At 33.7% G+C, this 16,957-nt stretch overlaps 3 protein-coding genes and 1 long non-coding RNA gene across 11 annotated transcripts; 1 reads left to right on the forward strand and 3 right to left on the reverse strand.

Moving 5' to 3' along the window:
* Window positions 1-1,102: 1,102 nt before the first annotated feature.
* LOC121251883 lies at window positions 1,103-8,158 on the reverse strand. The gene is made up of 2 exons (XR_005938135.1): window positions 7,700-8,158; window positions 1,103-1,165 (listed from the first exon to the last, which is right to left on the reverse strand). It is a non-coding gene; the product is annotated as an uncharacterized LOC121251883 (long non-coding RNA).
* LOC121251881 (serine/arginine-rich splicing factor RS40-like) lies at window positions 1,172-6,031 on the reverse strand. Of its 8 annotated transcripts, XM_041151281.1 has the most exons (8): window positions 5,897-6,029; window positions 5,646-5,704; window positions 4,276-4,387; window positions 3,043-3,355; window positions 2,721-2,833; window positions 2,395-2,630; window positions 1,532-2,164; window positions 1,172-1,426 (listed from the first exon to the last, which is right to left on the reverse strand). In XM_041151281.1, exons 5-8 carry the CDS (start codon window positions 2,814-2,816, stop codon window positions 1,402-1,404), a joined length of 990 nt encoding a protein of 329 aa, XP_041007215.1. In that variant the 5' UTR covers window positions 2,817-2,833; window positions 3,043-3,355; window positions 4,276-4,387; window positions 5,646-5,704; window positions 5,897-6,029; the 3' UTR covers window positions 1,172-1,401. The 8 variants fall into 8 exon arrangements, with proteins under 8 accessions (XP_041007215.1, XP_041007212.1, XP_041007211.1 ...); XM_041151278.1 differs by lacking the exon at window positions 3,043-3,355 and having other exon boundaries at window positions 1,541-2,164; window positions 2,395-2,627; window positions 5,897-6,031; XM_041151277.1 differs by lacking the exon at window positions 3,043-3,355 and having other exon boundaries at window positions 2,395-2,627; window positions 5,897-6,031.
* LOC121251882 (LOB domain-containing protein 24-like) lies at window positions 6,721-7,683 on the reverse strand. Its single transcript, XM_041151283.1, has 2 exons — window positions 7,376-7,683; window positions 6,721-7,237 (listed from the first exon to the last, which is right to left on the reverse strand). Exons 1-2 carry the CDS (start codon window positions 7,526-7,528, stop codon window positions 6,899-6,901), a joined length of 492 nt encoding a protein of 163 aa, XP_041007217.1. The 5' UTR covers window positions 7,529-7,683; the 3' UTR covers window positions 6,721-6,898.
* Window positions 8,159-13,062: 4,904 nt separating the features above from the next.
* On the forward strand, window positions 13,063-14,115 carry LOC121251422 (ethylene-responsive transcription factor ERF027-like). The gene has a single exon (XM_041150674.1). The coding sequence runs from the start codon at window positions 13,200-13,202 to the stop codon at window positions 13,911-13,913; it is 714 nt and encodes a 237-aa protein (XP_041006608.1). The 5' UTR covers window positions 13,063-13,199; the 3' UTR covers window positions 13,914-14,115.
* Window positions 14,116-16,957: the final 2,842 nt, after the last annotated feature.

Here is a 16,957-nt window from a genome sequence, read left to right on the forward strand (position 1 = left end):
GTCTTAAAGTTTAGATAAAATCTCTAAAGAATCTTGATCCATTTTACTCCTATCTCATATTCTTTCATGGAGATTAAGAAAGAATACTGAATATATTATATAAAAAAATTATATTCTCAAATTAATGTATAAATCACATACAACAAAATATTTATATGACATAATTTAATTTAAAAGATAAATTTTAAAATTTGAATATTACAAATCAAATCTTATCATTAAATGATATTAATGGTATACTCTAAACGGCTTGAGAATAGAAGAACCAATTCTATAATATTAATTAATATATAAAAAATTGAATATTTATTTATTTTTGAACTGGGGTAAGCGGATATTTGCCTACCTATTATTCAAAGTCAAAGGTAAGTGGATAACTTCAGCCCTTTATGAACTTCTGTAGAAACTTATGATATCGGTGATAATTCTTACTGTAGAAGGAAACCTTCTCAACGAAAGTAAGCTTGAAAAAATGGTCTTGATGCAGCTTACGAGAGGGTGTGCTTAGGCCCATCTCTACATTCAAACACTTTATAATTTTAGATTTTTTCATCTAATTATTAACCGATTATTACAACTTCTTTAAATTTTCAAACTTTCAAATAAAATACAAAAAATATTAATTTTTCAAATTACAAAATAAAAATTATATTATAATAACATTTAAATTTTATAATTCTTTTTATTCAATTTTCTCTCCCATTTTTCAAAACCCATAAAACATTTTAACTAAAATTACTTCAATACTATTTATAAATTTCTATCTCAATGTCCAAACGAGGCCTTAGTGGAGACAGAAAAGATAAAAAGAAGATCCAAAAGAAAAAAGGTCAGGTGCATATAAAATTGTAAAGGTCTGAGTATGCCATGTTTCAAAACAAAATCTGAAGATTCAGACAGGTTCGAAGGGACTCCTGACAATTAAAACGCCCTCTTTGGACTCCTGACAAGATCAATCCAATCTTTGCATTCTACAAAGGACAGTTCTATGACACTACTATAATTCTATCAAATATAACAGCAAAAAGCATAAATAAAAGTACAAAACAAGAACAAGACAAGAACAAAACAAGAACAGAACAGAGAGACAATCATCAGGTTCTACCAGAGACAGACAACTATTAATTATTATAATTCAAAGTACAAAACAAGAACAGAAAGTAGACTCACAATACATGTCTTGTTTACACCGTCCATTAAATTTCGAGCAGAAACCTAAGCATACGAGAATTTAAAAACTAAAGACTAACAACGACTAGGTCCTACATCACAAACACAGAAGCATATTGCTCGCCAACTCTACAATTAGTTGTTACTGAGAGAGGAGGCCAAGCTGAACAAACTTTAAATGACTTGTGCCACCACCACAAATCATAGCTTTTCTAAGAACTAGGCTCCATATCAGTCCTCTGCCGGGGGCGATTGACTGCATTATCAAATAATACATAAATAATTAAAACAATACACAAGCCACAATGCTCATATTTAAGGCAAAATGAGCAGGATAAAGACAAATATATGTAATGCAGACCTGTGATACCTGTCACGCACAGGGGTCTCAGGACCACCTCCAAAATTGGGGCTGTCCTCTCTAGGTTCAGGTATTGGGCTGAGTTCATGAGCATTGTCAGGGCTAGCCTTCTCTCTTCCGTAAGGACTACGGCTGGATACACGACCATTTTCAGGACTAGCCCTTTCTCTCCCATAAGGACTGCGGTTGGGGCCACGACCATGGTCAGCACTTGTTTTCTCTCTTCCATAAGGACTGTGACTAGGGCCACGACCAAGATCAGCACTCGCCCTTTCTGTTTGGTAAGGACTATGGCTTGAACCACGGCGATGATCAGGGCCAACCCTCTCTCTTTGTTTAGGACTACGACTGCGTACACGACCATACTCGGGGCTACCCCTCTCTCTTCGATGGGGACTTGGATTGTGTCCACGGCCATAATCAGGGCTGCCTCTCTCTCTTCTATATGGACTAGAACCACGTCCATAATCAGGGCTCCCCCTCTCTCGTCGATATGGGCTTGGGGACCGCCTTCTATCACGGCTTCTCTCCAATGACCTATCACCCAATCTATCAGGGCTATATCCATTTCTTCTTTCATCATCATCATCCCTGACTGCATACTCCACTGAAATAACTCGATCCAACAACTTGCTGCATGTAAGCATTGGAACACAATCATCATCAATTTCAACCCACCATTTCACCACCCTAAATGGTGCCCAAAGGCTTTCCATTGAGTGCTATTCTGAATATTACTTCACAAAATCGGGGAGAAACAAGGATTTTTTTTTTCTTTTTTTTTTTTTTTTTTGAGAGGGGGGGGGGGGGGAGGGGGGTTGGTTAGTTTTTTCTGTCAAAACCAAATTAAGATAAAAGTTTACCTCATGTTTGTCGCATCCAATGCTCTCGTAGCATCATCCTGTGACTCGTACTGCACAAATGCAAAGTTCCTTCTAATCCTCACACTTGATATTTTCCCATATGGCTCAAAGTGCCTCTCCAAGTCCCTAGTCCTCGTATGATGTGTATCAAAATTAATAACAAACAGTGTCTTTGAAGGCTTCACATTAGAGGAAGATCTTCTAGAACCTCCAGGCCTTCTAATGCCACGTTCCTGCTGCAACACACATGTCAAAAAGCTTAAGTATATAATAAAACAGAGCTGGAAAAATCATTATCATCATAAGCAAAGACATAGAAATGTCACTTTTGTCCATTCAACACGAAGCCTGCGTCCCTTTCGACCAAATTCAGTTCGATCCAGTCTCCGAATAGCATCCTCAGCATCTCTCTCGTCTTCCATGTAGATAAAAGCAAATCCTGAAACCCATGAAAAAGAAGAATCACACTAAAAATAAAATCTAGGTGGATAATATATCTAAAGTAAGAATCCTCCCGTTAAAGGATTCTTCAACATGACGGCATTCCTCCCCTTAATATAAACTCCCTGAAAATCTAACCTAAAATAAAGATGTTGGCAACCTCCGTGAATTCTATAAACTGAGTGACCAGTAAAATTAGTAACAGACCTTGTGTGATGAACTAAGTGGTGTCAAGGAACAACATTCCAAAAGTGGATGGTAGGTCAATGAAAAGAGTGCCTTCTCCATCTATTCTGCTGCCTCTGCTGTGAGGTCGGCAATGTTTCTACCTTGAAACATGTCTGAAATTGAGGCTGGGCAAAATTCATGAGGGTGAAAGGCAATTGTGACTGAGGGAAACGTGGGAAGGTAGTCCATTGAGGAACTGAGTGAATCTTCTTGAATACAAGAAGAAGCTCGTCACAGAATTCTGAAGAGCCCATCCATTAGCCAGGAAGAATAGGGACATGCCAAGATAATCCTGCGCCAAAGAAAATGTTGAATATGGGGGTTGTTGTCTCAAAAAACATGTTTTTCACATATCCTGAACCCCCACTTAAACTCAACAAAGGAAGAAAGCAATCGCTGAGTCATGAACTCTGACTGATCTTGCAGCCAAACTGCCAAGGTACGAGAGCGCTAGGAACCTGCCACCTTGACGGATAGGTTTGCTTCTGCTGAGTTACTTTGCAGGTGGAGTATCTCATGCCTTATTGAGAAGAGTGCAGGCATTTCTTATATGATTGGGTACTTTATTCTTGTACATCAAATACCAATGCAGGTTACACACGTATAAAAGTTTTTTCTTTTTAATTTCCGTCTACTTTGAATCTATATCAAACAGATAATCAGGCATTTATTTTCGAGCAAATCAAATCCTGAAAGAAAGGAGATCAAGTGGTCATCTTATTATGAGTCAACTTATGCAGTGCCCAAAGGCATTGAATTCTAGCAATTACTCGCTCTATTTACTATTAACAGCAGCACTTCATTCTCCATACTTAAACCAATTTGCACCATAGTTCCTCTCTCTTACGTAGTGGAACTGAGCTGATCAAATGCCAGGTTATGTCCACAGTATTTTTAATTTGTGTGATCAATTACAATTCAAGCATGAAGCTTGCTAGCTCATAAAACTTCCAATCCTTCAATCGCTTCCTGAGAGAATTCTCTCAAAGTTTGATTCCAACAAATGCTAAACATTTACTGAGAAATATTTAATGAGGGGTTATTCTCAAAGCCAAATCAACATTTCCGAACTAATATCCTGACACTTTTTAAAAGTCCAGTCTCCAAGTCTCAAATACCAGTGTCTTAATGATTAGCAGATAAAAAGGGCCAGAACAGAGAAACCAGGTAGCTTGAAAAAAGAGCAAATGCACTATGAGCCATAGATCTTACCAGACTTCATATCCACTCTCTCAACCTTCCCATATCTACTGAAAAGCCGTTCCAGATCAGACGGCCGTGCATCATACTCAAAATTTCCACAGAAGATTGGCCTCATTTCTTCCTGAACATATTATGAGAGCACTTTCATATATATACAAGAATGCATCTTGGACACAGGAATAATTAAACTTGGTCAAAGCAACAGCAATTAGTGCAGCCTACTGAGTAAGTACAGTCGCAGCAAAAAAAAATCATGGAATATTGCCTGCACACGGCTTGTAAAATTCAATGCAATTTATGTATGATATCTTTATAACTGGATAAAACCTATAACTAAATCAGATTGAAACTTGAGGGTAGAATCTTTATCGGCCTATTGTTAACTCTAGTCCATCTCTGAACCTTCGAATCTCTTTGCCCCACTAAGCATCTCACTCTGTTACTCTTCAGCTCAAAAATGTTTTCCAACGAGCTAAAATCAACAATTGTATATTTTTCAGGAAAATTTTAACCAAGATTACACTTCAAGCTTTAGGTAACCCATAATTCAAAACCGAAAACCACAGAACCAACCAAACAATACACAACCACCTCAATTTTGTTTACTCATTCTCTGGTGAAACTGAAATATATAACCAATATTAAATTATGAGAGTAAGCACATTCAAGGAGTCATTATACACCATCAATTGAACAAGGTCCTCACACTACTACTAGTGTGTAGCTGGAGTGTGAATATTATGGCATCTTTCTGAGGATTCTTTTCGAAGAAATTAACTTGAGGCAATGAAACCCAATTTTTGTTGACCATCACTATATGCCTTTCCAAGGTTTCATGCTAACATAAGCAATGCTTCCATTAATAGCCCAAGAAAATGGGTAGATTACAGCTTATTTGGAAACAGATGATGAAACTGTAAACCAACACAACGATAACACCATCAATCTCTAATTATAAAATTAAATTAAAAACAACACCACCAATCTCCAACAACCACTTCCAGAATAATAATTTACACGAAATTCATAAACCATTAAAACAATAGTGCCGCTATACAAAAACCTCAAATAAATCAGGAAACCAAGACTCACAAGACTCAAAAGACTCACTAAATCCGAGAAACTCCCAAATAAAGAAACAGCAGAACTATTTGCCAATAACTTCACCTATATATTCCACTACACTCATGACCATAGACCATATTCAAACAAAACCCAAAAGAAAATATCAGCCAATATTTTCAGATTACAATCATTCCAAATGATAACCGGAAAATTTGTAAAAACTACGATGCTTTCCGAAAAAAGAAATTAGATTTAGAGCAACCAATTCTAAAAAAAAAAAAAAAAGAGATCGAGTAGAGAACAATCAGATCTACCATATAACAAACCACAAGCTCAGATCAGACCGTAGAAGCTCCGTTTGCTTTCCACGAAACTGTAAGAAAAAAGAAAAGTAAGATCGTGACGCACCTACAAATATCCACTCCACCAAGCAACCAACTACCAGATCCAAGAATTTCCCCTAGTTACTCTTACTTCTAGAGAACCAAACGTAACAAACAGAAAGAGAAGTTGAATTTTCCAGTTTCGATAGAGCATGTAAAAGGGTTTGAGACTCATCCTTTACCTTTCGAAGGCACTAACTGAAAAGGAGACGTCGCCTTCCGAAACCCTAAGGAAAGAGTTTGGATAATTTCTTTTGGATTGACCTAAATGAAGTGTGAAACTATATAGACGAAAACAACGTTAAGGTATTGTGGAACTGACCCCATATATTCTCGTATTTGTAAGTTAAGACCAATTTTAGGAAAGTTAATTCGAATATACCCCTTTTGCTCAAATTTGTTGCAAAAAAGGCGCACAATTCTCATGGCTGGCTTGTTTATAGAATTGTGTGCCTGTTTATAATACTATAAATATTTTATTTATGATTATATCAACCTTATTATATTAAATTATTAATAAATTCTTCTCATCAGTCACTATTCATCATTCCACACTCTACATCTTATGAAAAGTATTCTCACTCTATGAAAAACATCACACATCCTATAAAAAAACATCACACATCTTATAAAATTAAGGAAATCAAATCCTTCTTTTATTACTTTTTAATTTTTCTTTTCTTTTTCAGCTCTTATACCGTAGCTTTGTGAAATAAATCATAAATTCTTAATTTGTAAAAGACAAGTTTAGCTCGAGAGATAATCTTTAAACAATTTGGTTAAAAATCACTCATTATTTAAGGTAACAAATGAATAGATGAAAAAAAACTTATGCTTTTCCAAGCCTGGTTTTAATTGTATATGTATTTTAGTCGGGAGTTGTATTAGAAAATGAGAAATGATAGTTGCAGTCGTGAGTGGACAACGCCGCGTAATTATTTTAAAAAAAATGAATAAATACGAGACTAACATGAGAAAAATATTAATTTTTTAATAATAGACTCACTCTTTTTCAAAACGACTGCATGACGCTTACGAACTCCATGACTGCATGTAGCATTACTTTTGCGCAACCAATATGAAATGAATCACAATACATCAAAGAGGAAGCTTTTATTGTTAATATGCATTGAATTAATCCATTGCTTCCAACATGTTATTTTGTTATTTGAAAACAACACTAATTAAAACCAAGAAGTTTGATCAGTACTAGTGGCCGAGGCAGGAACATAGGACCACAGGCCGCCGGCAGCATTGGTTTGCTCCGGCAATATTAAAATGTTGGAGTCGGGATGTAATTTGGTTTCGATGTTCTGAACTTGGGATTCTTGTGCATGATCATTGGAATTGAGGAAGGCAATCTGAGCCTGGGTTTTGGCAAGCTCACTCTCTGCGCTGTGTATTTGTTGATGTAACTGAGTGATCATACCAACACAGCCATAGACTGGGTCTTGAATTCGGTACTTCGCCTCGAAATACAAAGTATCTGCTGCTTTAGCTCGGAGATCATGGGATGGGATTTGCTGAATTTTATTCCAAGAGCAACGAAAAAAATTAAAGAAATATACCATTTTTATAGTTTATATATATATATATATATATGTATGTATGTATATATATAGTAATAAAAAAGAAATAAAAAGATTAGTTATACGTAGTACCTGAAGCATCTTTCCGACATTGCTGGCACCGTAGATTCTGTGAACACAAGCAAATCTTTGATGATCGTTGGGAGGAAAATAGGGAGAGAAAATGCAATCTGAAGGGCATCTTCTTCTCAAATACTTGCAAGCTGCACAGCGACCAGAGTTCATGGTTCAGAATCCTGGAAAATTTTATAAAATCTAAAGGAAAGATCACCCACAAAGATTCTGTCAATGTTTTGCTAGTACTGTAGAATTAGAAAATCTACAGAGATTTTGGACATGGATTTGTCAAGATAAAAGAATAAAAGAGAGTATTTGTATTGTAAGCCATGTATTGACGACTCTGGAGAGATTTTCCAACGGCTAGTATTTTCTTTCAAATTGGAGATCAGAAATTAAGGAAATAAAGCTTCTGAGAATCATGGTAAGAAATTCTCTTATTGGCTTACCATATATCCGTTTTTCGTCCAAATATAAATATATTAGCATTTCTTTAGTCCAAAAAAAGAAGGAAAAACAAAATTCTTGGGATGAATATTCTTGATTTATGTTTAACAAAAATAGTCATATATTGCGCGCATATGATACAATATATATAATATTTTATCCTTCATATATACCATACGTACGTAGAATTAAGATTGTTCATCCGAGCTGAATTTTTTAAACAGTCCTACGTGGAATTCATGAAATATATATACACTGATAACCATATAGGATAATTTAAACCTTGTAACGGTTGAATAATCTAATTCCAATCAACTAAGATTAGAAGAAAATTCTTCAAAACTGGCATGATATTCACCAGCTTGTTGCTTCCTCAGCTAGGGGCGAAGATATGAATTTGTCCTCCCATTCCTTAACAAAGATCAAATCCAACTTCTAGTGAAATATATATATATATATATATATATATATATATATATATCATTTGTACAATTTTAAAGAACATAAATCTCTCGCATTATTTTTAAAAAATGGACAAACATAAGACCCAAATTATAAAAATTTGAGTACTGCTAGAGCCACCATTGGTAGCTCCCGGAGCCACCATTGGTAGCTCCCGGAGCCACCATTGGTAGCTCCCGGAGCTACCACTGGCTTTAGCATGTATTTTTTCATGTATTTTTTAAGTTATTTCTTACAAAAATTTTTTAATATTTTTTAATATTTAAAAAAAATAAAATAAATTTAGAACATTATTGAAAAACAGTTCCTTAATCATAAATTAAAAAAAAATCATTAAAAAATACTTCCTTAATTAGGAAGTAAAATAAAAAATTATTTTTTTGTACTTTTTATTTTACTTCGTGATTAAGAACGTATTTTTTAATAATATTGTGAATTTTTTATTTTTTTAAAATATTTAAAATTATTAAAAAAATCTATATAAAAAAAAAGAACTAAAATAAATAAATAAAAAAACACATGCTAGGGCCAACGATAACTCCTAGCGGAGAGCTACCAGCCGTGACTCTAGCATTATTCTAAAAATTTACTATTTAATTATGGGTGTGAGGGGATTTTATCATTTTTCTCCGGCCCATGGAATTTCCTGAGCCTAGTTAATGGGGGGACTCGCAAGAAGATAGAATATTAGAGAAGAATGAGGGACAATAAGGGACTAGAGTCATGGAGATGTCAGGAGGCATGAGAAAGTAATGTCAGAAGAGGAAAATTAGAGATTTGACATAAAGCAAGAAAAAGCAAGGTGTCAAGAGAGAAAAAGTAGGGAAGTGACTCAAATGGGGGTAGGAGATCAAAGGCGAGAGGAACCTATGGATTTGGAACTGGTTTTTGAGACGACTTCGACTTCTTCCGATTTTTAGACTTCTTAAATCAGAGAACTCCAGAGAGAACTTTTTCTCCAGCAAACAGATCTACAGTTTCCATTGTATAGAGAGAAATGAGTGGCTATGAGAGACTGTAAACAAGCTTATTATAGTGAAATCTCATCTCTCCAAACTTCCGTAAACGTAAGCCTAGTGCCGAACCACGTAAAACTGTGTATTCATCTCTCTTTATTCTCTGCATTTAAATACTGTTTATCATCATGGATGTACGAACTGACACCATATAGCCGCACCGAATTACTGCCGGGGGTTCCCTACAACACTAATCGAGGCCCAACACCTCTTAACGCGTCCAAGAATGGATCTCTCTTCCCTTCCAGACTGTGCGTATTTTTTTATGTTAACAATGGGTTCCACTACTTTTCAAATGGAGTATACAAAATTTGCCAAACTTATATTATATCTAGCATTACTCGTAAAGTCTAAAACCATTCTGATTATTCAACAATCTCGATCAAAACTGGACTCAAGAGTATATTTTCTTCTAAAGGTTAATCTAAAAGCAGTTGTAAGATCTTATATTATAAAGTCAACTGTTGAAAGTACTAATTGTGAAGGAAAAGCTAACCTGGTTGTGGAGTTGATCAGGGTTATCCTCGATCTGGAGGATACAAGTTGCCATCAAAGCTCCCGTTATCAGCCAAATCAAGCAGTTCGGAGTACTGATTTTGGGCTTATACATATGATGTGGATCTGGAGTACTAGTCATCCACGATTTATGCTCTGAAATCGAAGTGTTTTGTTGAAAGAGAAAATGGGTTGGTGATGAAAATTGCGATAAAACTCGAATATTCGAGGGTCTCCATGGATGAGAATGAGAGAGAGAGCTAGGCGGGTGGGGTTTTGAGCTAGGGAGTCTCGAAAATGGGAGTTTTCTTCTGTGCTTGCTTCAGAGCTTGGATAAAAGGCAGAGCTGCAAACAGGCACAGCACATGCATGGCTGCAATCTTTACGGGCAACAACCTCCACCTATATATCCATAATCTATCAGGAAAAAAGATCATAATCATGTGAGGTACATTTAAGATTTAACTGAATCATGTGGAAGTTTTTTAAACAACGTTGCCCCAAGTTTCAAATCCGTGTTCCGGAAGGTTGAACAAGAAAAAGAAAAATGGCAGCACATGTATTTTCACGGTTTTTATATATTAGATATTTAGATGTTTAATTAAGGTTGATATTTTTTTTTTGTTAGTTTTTTAATGGAAGATTGAAAGTAATTGTAAATATTTTAAAATTCAAGTATAAATTTTGTAAAAAATTAAAAATCCAAAGCCTTCAAATAATGAATTTGCAATTAATCTACTGAAAATGAATATGCTTGATTATAGAGACATGATATTTATAGTCTTAGAGTGTGCAAACTCCGTGCACTCCTTTTGAAAAAAATAGATAAATATAAATCTACATGAATAAGTTAATTTTTTAATAATAGACTCTATTCTTTTTTAAAGAGTGCACGAGATTTGCACACTTTAAGATTATATATAGCATTACTCTTGATTATATTCTTATTGAGCTTCATTGATGAGATACTTATTATTTATAGATTAATTATAATACAAAAGACAAAATATAAATGAATTTATATTATAGATTTTTTAATAAAATAAAATATATTTGATTTATTTATGCCTTTTTAGATGACTGTTAAGAGCTAGCAATATCCACGTTAGGCCAGTCAAAAGTTTGCTAAATTTGAATTGACCAAATCCTCTTTTTCTTTAGATACCTATTTTTCAAAATACTTTCCCTCTCACTTTATTTTAATCTATTTAAAATTTAAATATGTTTTTTTTCTTCCTATTCGTTCTAATAATGCTATGTGTGGAATTTCTGAAAAGATTATTAGATTAAGGTAATTAGATTATTTATGTGTGTTAGTCTTGATTGCAGTTTCAAATTCTAACAGCATTTGCTCCAATAAATTCAAAAATTGACATTAATGCACAGCTAGTGTATCACTTTCAAACCTGATTTTCATACTAAAAACTGTATGGTAATATTTTACAATATATATACTTTGAAAAAAAAAATTCAGACACATAGTCTATATTTTATCCCATATAAAATTAAGACTCCTGGTTTGGATAATGAAAGTGTTTCATCTCGTTTCATCTCATCACATTTCATCATTATAACTTTTTTAAATTTGCACACAAAATAAAATAGACAATTCAACTTTTTCAAATCCTAAAATAATAATAATTAAAAAATAATATTCTAACAATATTTTATTCAACTTTTAAATTTTAACTAAACTTATCTCATCTCAACTCACTATCCAAACAACTCATGAATACAAATACAATAGGGATATTCATTTCAAAATTGGGATCTGACAAATGAGCTTTAAGCTTGGAAATTAATACAAATTTTCAACCATAATTAAAGCCAAAATACAAGTCAAGCAACCAATACAATAAAATGGTTTTGACTAGTTCTATATGTTTTCATTTTTATTTTTTATTTTGTGACTTTTCTCTAGGCTGGCCAAATTAGCTTATTGATGTGAATGTTGTAAGAAGAAAATCTTGTACATTCATAGACAAGTCACCAAATTATAACAACCAGGGACAAGTCCATTCATGTGGCACAAAGACTTGCAAGGGAATAATTTTCATTCAAAAATGGCTCACAGTTTTTTCATTTTAAAAACACAACATATATTTTTTTTTTCCAGCATCTTCAAATTCTACAAGAAAAATGAATTTTTGTGATCAATTTAATGCAATTAAAAGACTCTTCGCAACTAATTTTAATTATAAATACTCATTTCACTTAAATTAACTGATCGTAAATAAGTAGTTTTATTGTAGTATAGTTAATTAAAAAAGCTTATTAGTCTATTGGTTATTTGAAAGAAATTAAACGGATTTTTAATAAAAGAAATTGATCAGGCCATGCTAAATGTTATTGGTTATGATTTTTGAGTTAGGAAAATGCTATTTGTACTTATAATTTTTACTCACACGATAATACGTGCTAACATATCAACTACTAATATGCTTAAAATTGTAAAACTTAAAATTCAAAATTTGAACTTAAAATGAAATCCAATCAAATGAATATTGTATATAAAATTATAAGTACATGTAATATTACTATTCGAGTTATCTTATTCTCGAGCAAGTTTGTATATAAAACACACAATCTACGTCACTTAAATAGTAAGAGCTAATTTGTAAAATTCAAAATTTAAAATTTATTTTTCAAATCAGATTGTGTCACGTAGATGATACGTAGTGTAAAAACTTTCAAATATAATTATTCTTAATATATATGCTGGACACGCTAACTTGAAAATAGAGTTTTTCATAATTTCTAACTCTTCCTTGGTAAATAATTAAAAACATGGAAGATAACGTCCCTAGTCAAGAACACATGCAGATTGACATATAACATGTCAATAATTAAAAAGACCTTTATTAGTTTGACTTTATATTTTCTAATAATAATATAATAAGTATCTACAAAAATACAATATTAATACTCCATAAAAAGTCGTACTTAATACGAATCATTATAGGCAACTGATAAATAAAGTGACGGGTAAGCATTACCCAATAACTTAATCATAGCCAACAATATTAACAACCAAATCTCAGATCAAGATTCAAGATTCAATATAATATATATATATATATTGGTTACGTACCAAATGAAAAGGAGATGTTGATGACAGAGAGGAGGTTACAGCTAATTGCTAGTTTGCGCTTAATATAGACGTGTGCCCACTTTTGGTCAGTCCAATATGTCACCAAAAAGTACTGTTAGCCACGAATTTCCCACGCATTCTCTTCCTCTTTAAATAAACCCAATATCCCAAAATGTTCAAAAACCAAAACAAAAAAGAACCCAATTCCCATACCATAAATCTTTGTATATTCCCATACCATAAATCTTTGTATATTTATATACCATGTTTTAGCTAACGTGCACATACAAGTGTGTGTATATGTATAGATGTAGATAGGTGCTCTCACATGGCCAATAATCCAGTTAACGTGCGCCCAGATTATCCACAGCCACAAGTTGCAGTACCCAGGCTCTCTGTACAAGTACCTGGACCTTGTTTCGCTACTAACGTGTGCCAGGAGGAGACTACGCCACGTCCTTTTGCTACGGCATTTGAAGACCCATCACCGAGACCCGTTCAATCTTCACTCGCGTCATCGGGTCAACAGGCCGCCTCCGGTGGGAGCCCGAAGTATCGGGGAGTACGGAGCCGGAGTGGGAAATGGGTGTCCGAAATACGGGAGCCACGTAAAAGTACGCGCATTTGGCTCGGTACGTACCCGACACCGGAGATGGCGGCTGCCGCGTACGACGTGGCGGTGCTGGCCTTGAAGGGCCCCGATACCTTCCTGAACTTTCCGAATTCCATTGTTTCGTACCCAGTACCGGCTTCGACGTCGGCAAGCGACATACAAGCCGCGGCGGCGAGTGCGGCGGAGGCCATGGCGAGGAAGCCGGACACGGAGAGTACGGAAGAATATCCGGAAACGAGACCATCGGAGAAGGAGGTAACGACAGGTAGTAGCGGTCCGATGGGCGAGGAGTTCATCGACGTGGAAGAGCTTTTGAACATGCCGAAGTTGCTGGTGGACATGGCGGAGGGAATGCTCGTGAGCCCGCCGAGGATAGAATCGAAGTCCTCGGAGGACTCGGGTGGAGATAATTTATGGAGTTATGTATAAAGTCTCAAATCGGATTCTCGGAAGATGAAACATACATGTTCGATTGTCAGGTACTGGTCTGTAATATTCATCGAACAGTTTGAGCAGTACTCATGTTCTCCATTGCACAGTATGTGTGGCTTTTTTTATTTTTGTTTTATTTTTCTTCAAGTCCTTCCCGCTGGGTTTTGTGTTACTGCAGCAGTTTATTTTTATTTTTTTTTCAAAGGTCCTACTTTGTTTCAATATCTACGAGAAATTTACGCGCTTTAAACTTATATATAGTATTATTTTTATAAATATAATAGCAAATCTCCATTATAATTAAGGTTTGAATTGTTTTTACAGATAAAATGAGATGAGTTAAAATTAAAGTTAAAAGTTGAATAAAATATTAATATAATATTTTTTTTAATAATATTTTTATTTTAAGATTTGAAAAAATTAAATTTTTTATTTTATTTTATGTAAAGATTTAAAAAAATTATAATAATTAAATTAGATAAATTAAGAAGAGTTATGAAAACAAACGAAACCTTAGTAATACATTTAATTGAAGTTACAATTCATGATAATTTAGCAATCTATACAGTGTACACATATTTGCAATGGGAAAGATGTACAAATTAAGCTCATTAATGAGATCTCACCCATGTTCTCTGTCTTGTGCTTTATTATAGTTTTGAAATTTTGCAAGTGCAGAAGCATCAACATAACGTTTAATTAAAACGCTATTTTTACCTACTTTTCTTAAAAAGATGGTACGAAACTTACATTTTCACTATAAATGTAATTTCTCTTGTGAAAGTCCCTGATCATGGCAATTTCTCCCTCCTCCTGCCAATGGTAGGGCCATGATATTGGTTTAAATTTAATCACGTCAGGCGATGTTCTATGACAAATAGTCTTCACACCTACTGTATAAATAGCAAGAGGATGATGACAAAAAAAAATTATGAGTTACGCTTCTCGTACTCCATCTAAATTATAAGTTAATTATCAAAAAATAAAACAGTTAAAAAAAAAAGAAATTAGCCGTCAAAGGCGGAAGAAGGTCAAACGTCAGTACAGAAGTACAGTTCCCGGGCCACCAGAAGAAGAAAAAACATCTCTGTATCATTGGGAATTTCTTGTCCACAAATACCTAAACTTTCCAGCCGTCAAGGCTAGGGTGGTCAACAGTCAAACTTTAGAGACGAGGCAAGATTTGTGCCAAAGATAAGGGCATCATTTCCGTGAAGTAACGTTAGGTATAAGAAAAAATTTGGAGAGAAACTACTGTAGCAGAGAGCAGCCGCTGTACACTCTATATAGTATAAGTAAAATGATAAAAACTACCTTACAACATATATCTCTCAAATTTGACTGAGAAAGAGTTGATGAGAGAGAGAGTGATGATGAGAGAGAAAATAGAGATGAGAGAGAGAGCGGAAATGAGAGAGAGAGACCGAGGGATGAGAGAGAGAGCATGAGGGATGAGAGAGAGAGTTGAAGAGAGATCTGTTGAGAGAGAGTCGAGGAGAGAGAAAAAGCCTGCGAGAGAGAGAGAATCATTGATGAGAGAGAGAGGAAGAGAGAGAGAGGGGTAGCCGTTTGTGCGTTATGCTGAAAAAGAAAAAAAATAAATGGACCACAAGCATCTACATAGTATGTGCATTGTGTGCACCACTACAATAGATGCTATATAGAAGAACTCTAGGTATAAATATCAAATTTATAAATTTTGTACAAATTTTTTATAAAAATATAGGTCGCATAAAGAAAAGTGAGTTTTTTTTATAATGAGATTACTTTTTTATAATATGCATTCGAGAGTACTTGTATATATCATTTCCTTCTTTTTTTGAGAATATACAAAAGTTTAAATTGGACTAAATCCCGTTTAATTTCCTCCCTTTCCAAAAGTCGACCGAACTTTTTCTATGTTTCTTAAGGGTTGAGAATTTAGGAGTGTAAGACTATCGGTCCGGATCGAAAAAATCAATCGGACCAGATCGATAATCTTATTGGTTGGTTTCGAGATGTTATTGTTTTAGACCATATCAGATCGATACTGACAGAATGTATATATATATTTAAATATTATATATAATATATTATTTTATATAGTAATTATATACATTAATTCTATAATTTTCATTCAATGAATCACTATTAACTATATATATAATAAAATTATTTAATATTCATTAACTATATATAAAATGTTAAAGAGTTCACTTATTTTAATTTTATTAATTTTTTGTATTAATTTTCTTTTGTCAACAAAAGAAAAAAATAAAAAAAATATTCATAGACTAATTGGATAGTAGTTAGATCCAATAAAAATGATAGACTAAAATTTTCGATCCATAAACTCACTGAACCACACCCCTAGTTGAGATTTGGGACTTACGACGGTTACTTTGTGAGAAGGGATCATTACGGAAAGTGCAGACAGTAGCTAGCGCTACCTACCTTTAAGATGGTTGATTAATGAAATTAACCCTAATCAATATCTTGGCATAAATAGGTGAATGACCTAATTAATTTATGAGATACTTCAAGTTTATCGATTAATACATTATTTTAGTTTTTTAAATGTGGGTTTTCTTCCCTTCAACTTCATATTTCAGATTCATTTAACCGCAACCACACATATATTCAATAAGCCTACCTATAAGCATAAATAGAATTACTTTGGTCATAAATAAATTTTATAGAAATAAACATATAAATTAATATAGTTTGATGTGATATGTCAAATTGTAAAGTTATTTTTATTATAAAATAAATTTAACGTATCGCATAAATTCATATCAATTTATAAATTTATTTTTATAAAATCTTTTTTTTGGTTATAACACTTCTCATACATAAATAATAATAATAATAATAATAATAATCAAGATAGAAAATTTGTTGATGTTTTAATTTCAATAACTTTTTAAAGGAAAAGTATCTTTTGATCACAACCTACCCAAAAGAAAGAAATATATCACGTGAAAGATTTATTTACAAGCAATCCGGTGTTTTTACTGTAAAAAAAATCTAATTATTATCTCAATTATTATTATCTTCTTATC

This window comes from Juglans microcarpa x Juglans regia, chromosome 2S (assembly GCF_004785595.1).
Source record: "Juglans microcarpa x Juglans regia isolate MS1-56 chromosome 2S, Jm3101_v1.0, whole genome shotgun sequence".
Lineage (NCBI taxonomy): Eukaryota > Viridiplantae > Streptophyta > Magnoliopsida > Fagales > Juglandaceae > Juglans > Juglans microcarpa x Juglans regia.

Coding starts and splice junctions, on each gene's coding strand:
- LOC121251422 (XM_041150674.1), top strand. CDS start 13,200: ATGGCCAATAATCCAGTTAACGTGCGCCCAGATTATCCACAGCCACAA.
- LOC121251881 (XM_041151274.1), bottom strand. Junction 2,834..4,275: donor GAGAGTGGATATGAAGTCTG/GTAAGATCTATG, acceptor CATGGGTTTCAG/GATTTGCTTTTATCTACATG. Junction 1,427..1,531: donor GTGCGTGACAGGTATCACAG/GTCTGCATTACA, acceptor TTGATAATGCAG/TCAATCGCCCCCGGCAGAGG.
- LOC121251882 (XM_041151283.1), bottom strand. CDS start 7,528: ATGAACTCTGGTCGCTGTGCAGCTTGCAAGTATTTGAGAAGAAGATGC. Junction 7,238..7,375: donor ATGTCGGAAAGATGCTTCAG/GTACTACGTATA, acceptor AATAAAATTCAG/CAAATCCCATCCCATGATCT.